This window comes from Galeopterus variegatus, unplaced genomic scaffold, assembly GCF_000696425.1.
Source record: "Galeopterus variegatus unplaced genomic scaffold, G_variegatus-3.0.2 Scaffold424, whole genome shotgun sequence".
NCBI lineage: Eukaryota > Metazoa > Chordata > Mammalia > Dermoptera > Cynocephalidae > Galeopterus > Galeopterus variegatus.
Genome location: NW_007726535.1, coordinates 217,357 through 229,273, shown reverse-complemented (window position 1 = coordinate 229,273; position 11,917 = coordinate 217,357). Strand labels below are relative to the sequence as shown.

The 11,917-nt window shown below is 49.8% G+C and overlaps 1 protein-coding gene across 3 annotated transcripts in view; it reads right to left on the bottom strand.

Annotated features, from left to right (window-relative positions):
• The window catches only part of SMARCB1 (SWI/SNF related, matrix associated, actin dependent regulator of chromatin, subfamily b, member 1), a 43,678-nt gene that overhangs the window by 12,299 nt on the left and 19,462 nt on the right, over positions 1–11,917 (bottom strand). For 2 of the 3 annotated variants that reach the window (XM_008568568.1, XM_008568569.1), the window contains exons 6-7: positions 10,297–10,463; positions 4,231–4,421 (exon numbers count right to left, since the gene is read on the bottom strand). In XM_008568568.1, the coding sequence (XP_008566790.1) occupies positions 4,231–4,421; positions 10,297–10,463 (358 nt within the window). Of the gene's footprint in view, positions 1–4,230; positions 4,422–9,982; positions 10,464–11,917 lie in introns of those variants that run through there. The other variant, XM_008568567.1, reaches the window with a different exon arrangement.

Below are 11,917 nucleotides of genomic sequence, written 5' to 3'. Positions count from 1 at the left end.
GCTCACTCGGGTGAGTGCGGTGCTGAAAACACCAAGGCCCCGGGTTCGGATCCCATATAGGGATGGCCGGTTCGCTCACTGGGACAGCGTGGTGCTGACAACACCAAGTCAAGGGTTAAGATCCCCTTACTGGTCATCTTTAGGGGGAAAAAAAAAAAAGAGTCAAATCTACAGACGTAGATTTATGTAGAAGGTAGGTAGTGGTTGTCTAGGGCTACGAGTCTTGGGAATGAGGGTGTGGAGCTTCCTTTTGGGGTGATGAAAATGTTCTAAAATTGAATGTGGTGATGGTTTCACATCATGTGGTGATGGTTTCACATCTCTGTGAACGCACTAATAACCACTGAACTGTATATTTTAAATGGGTGAATTGTATGATATGGGAATTATATCTCGATAAAGCTGTTATAAAAACAAATAAAATCTGGGCCGGCCCGTGGCTCACTCGGGTGAGTGCGGTGCTGATAACACCAAGGCCCCGGGTTCGGATCCCATATAGGGATGGCCGGTTCGCTCACTGGCTGAGCGTGGTGCTGACAACACCAAATCAAGGGTTAAGATCCCCTTACCGGTCATCTTTTAAAAAAACAAACAAACAAACAAATAAAATCCAACATCAGGCCAGAGCTGGAGGGCACAGCTTCAGGAGTAACCTCTGTGGCTTACACTCAACCAATCCTAAGTGTCCTGGCATTCCCCAACCTAATTCCTGATGTTGTGCCAGTGTCACTGTTTCTCTGTCCCTCACTCAGGCCCAGCTGCCAAGCTCTGTGACCCTTAGTCCACATTTGCCCCACCCAGCACATACTCCTGGCAGGGCTGCTGGTATGAGGAGCGCCAGAGGGTAGGACACCCAGTGCCCAATCCACAGGCAGTCTGGAAGTGGGCCGCACCTGCCTGCCTTCTCTGAGCTCCTGCCCTGGTCCCTACCTCCTCTTTCCCACCCCAGTGCCCCGATGCCAACACCCTGCCCTGGCCATCCTCACCCCAGGTTCTAGCCACCCCCACCCACTCCCAGCTGCCCTTCTTCATGCCTGCTGCCTCTGGTGCTTTCTGTGGTCATGGCACATCTGTGGCCATGTGCATGTGTCTATCTCCTCTGCCACACAGGTATTGTCTCCTCTGGTACCTGGCCTGGGGCCCGGGGCTGGCCCAGAAGAGGTACCAGTGACTTTGCAGAATGCAACTCTCCTCAGAAGTAGTAAGCAATGGGTCACATGCTCTGCCCAGCCCAGCCCCCTCCCCCAGTTGCTCTGGTCCATTCTGTTCTTTAGAAGCCTAGGGTCCCTGACAGTTTGTCACCCGCTCCTGTTCCCCCATGCTTCCTGCCTCTGCCCACATCAGACCTGCCCGTTCCATTGCTGAAGGAGTGGCCCACCTCTGCCCTGGTTCCCCTGACTTGTGGGCATCGTGGCCTTGCTCATGCACATCTTGTGACCAGCTTGTCCCACTGCACTGTGGACACCAGACAATGCCCCCATCGCTGAGGGCATGGCAGCCAGGCACTGGGCTCAGGCTGGTGGGAGATGGACAGGACTGGCTCTCAGGAATTCAGAGTCCTTCCAACTTGTGGCAACAGAGGCCCAGAATTTAAAACCCTTTTTAAGGAGTCACATGACTCAGCAGTTCCTAGGGCTCCTGGTCCAGCTCTCTGTGGGCTGAGAGCAGCCCCTGACCCTGGGGACTCAGCAGCTCCTTCTCCTTCCCCCAGGCAGGGCCTAAAGGGCAGGACAGGGCTGACGTTGGTCTCCTTGGGGGAAGAGTTAAGAGGTCCTGCCTTCTCAGCTCCTGTAAGGAGGGGCAGTGCAGTGGGAGGAAAGTGGGTTAGGGTCAGGGGACACAAGTTCCAGCACCCTTCCTTGCCACAGCGGGCCACAGTTCTGTCCCCTGGACAGTGAAGTCTGAGTCAAGCCAGCTCCTGACCCTAAGGTCCCTGTCCTGTCCTTACCAGCTCTTTTCCAGTGTGGGGTGTATCCTGGCTGTGCACAAAGAACAGGCCAGGCCCTGCGTGAAGAGTTTAAGAGGCCTGGTCGGCTAGGAAAACACAAGTAACCCTCCCGATGCCAAAAGAGATGCTCCAGATGCCTCCCAGCCCCCCAGGCAGGCCACCATGTAGGAGATGTGTGCTTGCCCCTGTCCCTAGCGGGGTGGTCTTGCCTTTAATCCCAAAGATCTGAAACCTGCACAATCAGCACCGTAGACCACAGTGGGGTGGGGGGGTCTGTGATATTCCCAGTCCACACAACTGGAATTCATTAGGTGGACGCCGATAAAAGAGATCCGTCTGTGAGTACTGACCTGCCACCACCATAGGCTCCCAAAGGGGTGTGCACTGGGGCCACTCTGTGAACTGCAGACAGCCTGGAACTTGGCAAGGAATTTGATGGCTTCGGTCACCCAGGGGTCAGAGCAGCAGCGATGCTGCCCTGTGCTGATGGCCAAGAAAAAAGATGCCAGGAGGCCCTGGGGGGCTTCAGCTCCTGAGCCCTGACTATGGCACTGGCAGCAACCACAGAGCTAGGCAAATGTCACCACCTTTAGTGTGCGGCTGCCAGCAGCAGCAAGTCTGCCACCTGCACCTGCGAGTCCAGAACCAGGGTTCTGACTCAACTGGCGTGTGGGGGAGGTGTGTTGATGTCACTCCCAGGACCTGTGCAATGTCACTGCTTCACAGGACCTCAAAGAGTAGACTCCAGGGCACAAGGCTACTGGCTCTTGGGCCCATTGGCTTTGGCTATGTGTAGGGTGAACAGATAACATAGGGAGGTGTCAACCAGACCCAGCTCTCAACCTGCAGGAGCCTACTGTCTGGGCTGCCCCCATCGGTGAAGCAGAACCACTTGGGCGGCAGAGCTGCTGGAGAGGTCACAGTAGGTGACGGATGTCCTCTCAGCACAGAAGGTACTTGGGCCCTGAGGGGCTCAACCACTTCCCAGGCCCAGGGCCTTGCACCATGTGGGTGTGCCTCATTCCTTCTCTCTTGCTCAGATTTACAGGAAGCCATAAGAAAGCTGTCTCTTGAGATGTCTGGGAAAACAAGCTGAGACACAAACCTACTAATGAGCTCCACTAACTATCCTGTCTTTGTAAAAAGACTTTAGTACTTGCTTCTCTTATATGTAGCATTTTAAGCTGTTGTCTCTCAGTGACAAGTGCAAATGTGGATGATGACAGTCTCATGAGCAGAATAAATCCTAACATTCTGTTTTTATGTAGGGATACTCAGTGACACCCCTGCCCTGCACATCATCCCGACACAGAAAAGGCGCTCAGAGGACAGGGTTATAAACTATGGGGCTTCCTGTTCCTCCACTGCTGACAAGGCGGGCGAGCTCCAACCCTCATTAAAGCTGGTTGAGGGCCGACCCTGTGGCTCACTCGGGAGGGTGCGGCGCTGGGAGCGCCAAGGCCGCGGGTTCGGATCCTATATAGGGATGGCTGGTGCGCTCACTGGCTGAGCGCGATGCAGGCGACACCAAGCCAAGGGTTCCAATCCCCTTACCGGTCACACACACACAAAAAAAGCTGGTTGAGCTCCTACCTCCTGCCAGGAACGAGCTCCCTCTGGTCCACCCCCACCCCTAGCACAGAGGACCCTGGACCATAATGTTCTGTTCACACTTCCACCTTCTCAGGCAGGCTGAATGCTGCAGGAAGGTATCAGGGTGGCCTGTCTCTTCCTCTTCCACAGCACCAGTGTGGAGCTCAGGCCAGCATGGGACTCATCAAATGTTCTCTGACTGAAGGGCAGCAGAGACACCACAGTATGGAGGAGCTGCTACACCTTCCTGACCCTGTGAGCCGGGGAGGGCCCTTGTTCACAAAGAATGCCAGTCCAACAGAGGAAGAACCAAGAGTCTGGGCAAGAGCACAGAGAGGATGCAGGGCGTGACAGCTGGGGAGAGGATGCCATGTGCATGAGGGTGGAGGGCCTCAAGGTTGCAGCTGGCACTTGGGGACTTCAGATTCACACTGATGGAACTCCTTTTGCCAGGCCCCCTGCTAAGTGCTTCCAATAGCTGTCTTTTTAACTCCAGCCCCGTCTGTGACACACCAGGGGAGCCCTACAGAGATGCACCAGGCAGGAAGGGGACAGAGCAAACAAACTTACCATGGCCAGATCGGAGCCCAAGAACATCGCAAAGGCATCACCACTCATACAGAGAAGTATCTTTCCCAAAATGGTTTTGCAGAGGAAAAAGGGAGGGAGAGATCTAAATGTGATCCTACCTGAAGGCATAGGTCTTCTGATGCCAGCTCAGCTGTCCCCGGATGCTGTATGCAATGGTGGTGACAAACTCCCCGCCCAACCCCAGCTCTGAGCACAGCTTCAGGGCAAACTTCTCCGGTGAGTTCTCCTTCTCTGACATGTCCCACTCAAACTGGTCCACCAGGGAAATGTTTCCCACATGGATGTTTAGCTGGGGCAAGAACCAAAGAACACAAGTTAGAAGCAGTCAGGACCGCCCCAGCCCAGGGAGGCCACGAGAAGGTGGGGACGAATGCTCTGGAGCCACCAGGCCTAGGGTGGACCTTGCTTAGAACCAGGGCAGGCCCTTGTCTTTCCACTTCCTCACCTGCTAAACGGAGCTGTCCCCACAAGCCTCTCAGGCTGCCCCGAGAGGCTCTGGCTCAGGGCCCGGCACAGTCATCCTTTGGGAGGCCCTGAAGTGGCCCCTGGGGGCACCGAAGTCCCACCTCACCTCTATTCCTGTCCCTCTCTCTCCCCACAGTGGCTGGTGCCCTCTTTTCTGCCTTTTGAATCCTGCTGCTCTCAATCTTTATATAACTACAAAGGCCAGGCAGGGCTCAGCTCAAGTATCACTCATCATAAACTGTCCCTGAGCCTCCATCTTAAGCCAACATCTATGCCCTTACTTTGTTTCTTTACAGAGTTTGTCCCTTGTACCAACCAGGCGAGGTGACAGGCAAGCCTGGCAGGGGAGCAGAGGTGCTAGGCCAACTCCTCCCATGTCCCTCATCCTCCAGCAGACACCCTGCTGACGTGTGACACGCAGCCAGAGAGGGCCCCGGGCATGCAGCTGGGGGGGTTTTCACAAATGGACACTAGTAACCAGCACCAAGACTCAGACAACATGGCTTGCACCCAGGAGCTCCCACCTTGGCCTTCTCCTGGGGAGCCACCATCCTGGCTCCTCACCCCAGCTTAGTTGCGCCTGTTCTGAAACTGGATGTCATGGAATCACAAAGGATGGACCCTTTGGGGCCTAGCTTTGTTCCCTAGGCATCAAGTCTGTAAGACTCCTTCCACTGTCGTGTGGGGCTGGGACTATCCCTCCCTGTTGTCCAGTGTTCTGCTGGTTGAGCAAGCCACATGCACCTGCCCAGTCATGCTCCTGCCTCTCAGCTTTAAGACGAGGATGAGGGCATGGTGAACTGGCCATTGCTCTTAGAGCCCAGCCCTGGGGGAACAGCCCAGCCCAGCCACCTTGGGCACTTCTGCCTCCCTTGCGAGAAATGAGGAAACCCCAACCCCTGACCATGTTCATGGAGCCCTGAGCCTCTGGGCCCTGTGCACCACTTTTTGCTCACTAGAATGTTCCCCTCACCTGGGCAGAACTAGCTTCTTCTCAGCATTCTGGCCTCAGCTAAGCACCAGCTCCCAAGCCCTCCCCTCCCCACCAGCCCCTTTCCATACCCTCCTGCTCTACTTTCTTTGCAGCACTTAGGCCTCTCTAAGGTGGTCTTAATCATTTGTCTACCTTTTTTCTGCCTCTCTGTCATCCCGAGAACCAGGAATGCCAGGCATGGTCTCAACAGCACTTGCTTTGGGAATGAGTGAATCCTCATGACAGCACTAGCAAGCAGAGGGAGGAAGCCAGGTGCGGAGCTGCAGCATCCCACACGTAGCACACAGCTGGGTGGTGTGGGCTGCAGCCCAGCCTCCGAGTCCTTCCCTGTCTTCATGCTGCAGCCAGACCAGGCAATCAATGCACGTATGCATAATGAAATCAAGTGCCGAGCAAACCATGTGGGCATCAGGTCTGGAAAGAGCGTGCGGCAGCTGGCAACCCATGGAAACACCACACAGGACCCAACAGGACCTGACATGACCACGGGTGATCAGTTCACAGCCAGCAGCCAGCCCTGCCCCAGGCTCTTGCATGGTGCTGCCCATCCCCTGCCATTGGTCATTAATGCATTCATTTATTCAAAAGTACAGATTGCCTGCCTGCCAAAGGGAGACATAAATTCAAACAGTGCTGAGTACTAGTGGTAGAGACAAAGAAAGGGTAGAAAGTTGAGGCTGGCCTCAGTAGGCAGGAGAAGACATGCCAGGAAAACTGGCCTTTAGGGAGAACTCAGTGAGCCTAGAGGGGAGCCATATGGCTCCCTGAGGAAGAGCATCCCAGGCAGGGGACACAGCAAAGCAAAGAGCTCAGGAGGTGAGGCCTGGTACTGGCCTGGCCCAGTAAGGGGAGAAGGGGAGGAGATGAGGGCAGCGAGGGGCAGGGACGAGGGCTGAGTAGGGCCCTGAGGCTGTCAGAAGGTTCGGTTTCCACAGAAGGATCTGGGCAGCTTCTGGAGTGTTTGAGCAGAGGACAGACAGACACTCTAGCTGTCCTGCTGAGACCTCCCCTGGAGGGGGAGGGCAGGAGGGAGCTGTCTGGGGGTGGCCTGATAAATACAGCACTGTCCAACATAGCAGGCTTCCCTGGGCCTGCTATGCCCACCATATGGCACCTGGTCCAATCCCAGGGAGCAGGGCAGGAAACCCGACCTGAAGATGTTCTCCCAACAGCCTACCAGCTGACATCATCCCATTGGTGGTGAGTACAGATGAGTTGGTGGGTCACCAAGAAAGCCTCTTTTCCATGAAGTAGGTGACAGCCCCAGGAGGATTTATAGCTGCCTGACAACTTTCTGGGTAGCTACCCCACAAACCCCATTATGACAACAACAACAACAAAAAACCCAAAACTAAAAACTGGTACTTGATATCTGAGAAAAAAGGGAAGCTGGTTGGTCAGACTCAGGAAGGATCCTGCAATGTGGCTGACCCCAATCATTAGGAAACGTGGTTGGGTGGGTTAACCCATATGGCCTAATCCTCACCATGGTTACCGGACAAAGACTTGGCACAGACCAGACCCCTCAGGGCTGTCCTCCAGAGCCAATAGGCTGTGCCCAGGGACACAGGCAAGGCACCTGCTACTGCACCCCATTCCCCCTCAATTTCTCTCCCACAATGTCCTCTTCTTTCTCAATCATGCCCTTTTTCTGCTAGCTGATCATGATGTGAAACTGAAACAAAGGAAACAAAGGGTTAAGGAAAACAAATTCACATCTCTCTCAAAATAAAAGTATTAAATAGTAGGCTGGCTGGTAAGCTCAGTTGGTTAGAGTGTGGTGATGATAACACCAAGGTTCAGGGTTTGATCCCTGTACTGGCCAGCCACCTAAATAAATAAATAAATAAAAACAAATTCAGCAAAGTAACAGGATACAAAATTGACACATAAAAAGCAGTCGCACTTCTTTTCTTTTTTTTTTTTCCTTTTTGTCTTTTTTACTGACCGGTAACGGGATTGCAACCCTCGGTGTCACGCCCGTACCGGGGACCGGCAACAGGATCGCAACCCATGGTGTTGCGCCCGCACCTCGCTCAGCCAGTGAGTGGGAACCGGTCTCCACATGGGATCCAAACCCTCGGCGGGAGCGCCGCCGCGCTCCCAAGCGGCACACTCTCCAGTGCGCCACCGGGCCGGCCCAAAAGCAGTCGCACTTCTATCCAGCAACAATGAACAATCTAAAAAGAAACTAAAGAAAATAACTGCATTTAAATAACATCAGAAAGAATAAAGTACATAGGAATAAAACAAGGAGACAAAAGACTTGTACAATGAAAACTACAGAACACTGCTGAAAGAAATTAAAGAAGGCATAAATAAAAGGAAAGACAACCCATGTTCATGAATTGGAAAACTCAATATTGTTAAGATGTCAATACTAACAAAAGTCATCTACAGATTCATTGCAATGCCCATCAAAATCTCAATAATATTTTTTGCAGAAATACAAAAATCTATCCTAAAATTCATGTGGAATTTCAAGAAACCCAAAATAGCCAAAACAATCTTGGGAAAAAAAGAACAAAGTTGGGGATCTCACACTTCCTGATTTCAAAACTTCCTACAAAGCTACAGTAATCAAAACAGTGTGGTACTAGCATAAAGACAGACATAAAGACCAATGGAATAGAGAGATCAGAAATAAACTCTTGCATCTATGGTCAAATGATTTTTGACAAGGGTGCCAAGACCACTCAGTGGAGGATGGACAGTCTTTTCAACACATGGTGCTGGGAAAACTCAATATTCACATATGAAAAATAAAGTTGGGGGCCGAGCCCGTGGCGCACTCGGGAGGGTGCGGCGCTGGGAGCACAGCAGCGCTCCCACCGCGGGTTCAAATCCTATATAGGGATGACCGGTGCGCTCACAGCGCTCATGAGCACAGTGCGGCTGGTCTCAAAAAGGACAAAAAAATAAATAAATAAAGTTGGATCTTTACCTAACACTATATATATATATATATATTAAAATTAACTCAAAATGGATGCAAGACATAAACATGAGACCTAAAACTATAAAACTCTTAGAAGAAAACATGGGAGAAAAGCTTCATGACACTGAATTCAGCAATGATTCTTAGATGACACCAAAGGCACAGGTAACAACAAATGGAAAAATAAACAAATTGGATATCATCAAAATTTTAAAATTTTGTGCACCAAAAGGACCCTATCAACCGAGTAAAAAGGCAGCTCACAGAATGGAAGAGAATATTTGCAAATCACATATCTGATAAGAGACTGATATCCAGAATAGAGAACTGGTAAACCTCAACAACAGCAACACAAAAAGCCCAATTCAAAAACAGGCAAAGGATTTGAACAGACATTTTTCCAAAGAGATATATGAATGGGCAATAAGCTCATAAACAGACATTCAACATCATTTATCAATTAGGGAAATGCAAATCAAAACCATGAGATACTATTTCACACACATTAGACTAGCCATTATCAACAAAATAGAAAATAATGAGTGTTGACAGGAAATGGACAAACTGAAACCCTTATGCATTGTTGGTGGGAATGTAAGATGGTACAGCCGTTGTGGGAAAAACAGTTTGGCAGTTCCTGAAAATAGTAAAACCAGAATTACCATATGATCCAGCAATTCCACTTCTGGGTATATACCCAAAAGAACTGAAAGCAGGAACTTGAACAGATATTTGTACACCCATGTTCATAGCAGCATTATTCACAACAGCCAAAATGTGGAAACAACCCAGATGTCCACTGATGGATGAATGGGTAAACAAAATCTGATACATCTATATAATGAAATATTATTTAGCCTTAAAAAGGAATGAAATTCTGACATGACATAACATGAATAATCCTTGAAGACATGTTAAGTGAACTAAGCCTATCACAAAAGGCCAAACACAGTCAACCCTCCATATCCCCAGGTTCTGCATCAGTGGATTCGACTGACCATATAGCAAAAATCTTCAGAAAAAATCCCAATAAAAAATATAACATGGCTGGATGGTTGGCTCAGTTGGCTAGAGCATGGTGTTATAACACCAAGGTCAAAGGGTTTGGATCCCTGTACTGGCCAGCCACCAAAAAACAATTATTAATAATATAACAATAAAAAAATGATATTTAAAAAATACAGTATAACAACTATTTACATTTTATTAGGTATTACAAGTAACCTAGAGATGATTTGTTTATTTTCTGGTGTCAGAAGTATGAAACAATTTAAATTATATGAAAGGACACGCATAGGTTATATGCAAATACTACTCCATTTTATATCAAGGACCAGCATCTGTGGATTTTGGTATCTGCACAAGGTCCTAGAACCAATCCTCCAATACTGAGGGACAACTATTATATATAATTCCACTTATGTTAGGTAACTAGAATAGTCAAATTTATTGAGAGAGAAAGTAGAATGGTGGTTGTATGGGGCTGGGGGAAGTGGAGGATGAAGTGTTAACATTTAATGGGTACAATTTCAATTTTACACGATAATAAAATTTCTGGAGATGAACAGTGGTAATGGCTGTACCACAATGTGAATGTACTTAGTGCCACTGAACTATGCTGCCTCAAAGCCAGTGTTCCAGAAGCTCCAACCCACAGCATGAAATCCAAAGACAGGCTCCTGCCAAGGCCTTGGTGTTCTCTCTGCGCCCCTCAACCCCCTGGCTGAGAGCAAGGAAGGCCCTGGTACAGGGCAAGGAGCCACCCACCTTGATGATGACACGCTGGTCTGATTGGTCCTCTAGGATGCTGTCCGTGGGGTAGGACTCAATCTGCTGTCTGATGGCGGAGGCGATGGCTGGCACAAACGTCAGTGGGTTCAAATCCAGGTCGTCACAGAGGATTTCAGAAAACATCTCGGGAGTCATCAGCTTCTCTGAAATCGAGAGAGAGGGAACAGATTGAGGACAGATTGCAGGGCCTCATCTCACCTTGCCAGGCCTGGCCACCCCACCCCTTGGTCCTTGGCCAAAGCTCCCCAGATGCAGATGAGGATGACTGGGGAACTGAGGGTGGCCCTCCTGGACATTGGGAGTGGGAAGAAGAATATGACAAGCACCCTGCTTCTGGGCAGGTTCTAAGTGCTCCCCATACCAGGTCCTCTCCATGCTGCGTGACACCATCATGGCTGGGTGGGAGCATATGATTATTCTAACCAACAAAACATTCAGGATAAGTGAAACAAAGGCACTTCAGAGCTGATGTGCTGACTCCACCCTCTCCTCTGCTCTGTGCTGAGCTGGTGTCACCCGTGACAGCTCAGAGCCCAGCCCTACCCCAGGCCTCATGTGAGTGAGACACACTGTGCAAAGCCACAGAGACTTTGGGTCTGTGACTGCAGCAGTAGTAGCACCTCAACAAGGTGACAAGCGTGGAAGTCCCTATAGATCACAGGTCCTGGAAACGTAACTGCACCAAACACGAGCTTGCAGGGACCATCTGAGACCAGCCAGACTACAGCAAGATCCCACTCAAATGTTTACTTGATGCTCTTTCTGGCTCTCATAACCCAAGATGAGCCACGGACAAGAGAAAGCCAAGAAAGAATTCCTTTATGAGCACATGACATATTTCATCATCAAGAACAAGGTCTGCTTAACAGAAAACAGCTCCACAATTTCCTAACCTGCCGAAAAGAGGGGCTAGAGACCAGCTCTGCTAGCAGCAGCACACAGAGGCATGACAGCCTATGAGTAACAGCTCACCCAGCAAGTGACTGCAGTTTATTTTGGAGACTGTGGCAGGAACCTAAAGCGTTCAGGCTAAGCACCCAATGAGTACATTGCCCAGAGCATTTTTGTAAATTAAACTTTTTATTTTGAGGTCACTGTTGACTCATATGCAGTGTAAGAACTAACATAGAGAGATACCACGTACACTAGGCCCAGTTTCCCCCAATGGTAGCATCTTACAAAACGAGAGTATAATCTCACACCCAGGAGCCTGATATATTCAAATACAGGGGATTTCCATCATCCCAGGACCCTCATGCTGCTCTTTTATAGCCACAATGGCTTCCCCCCAGCCTATTCCCTAGCAACCGCTAATCTCCATTTCTATAATTTTATCATTTCAAGAATGTTATATAAATGAAATCATACAGTATGTAACTTTGGGGGATTAGCTTTTTTCACTCAACAAAATTCTCCAAAAATTCATGCAGGTTGTCACTTCCTTTTTATTGCCAAGTAGCATTCCATGGTATAGAGGGACCACATTTTGTTTAATTATTCCCCCACTGATGAACACCTAGGTTGTTTTCAGTTGCTGGCTGTTATGAAGAAAGCTGCTACAAACATCCATGTGTAAGCTTTTGTGTAAACATGAGTC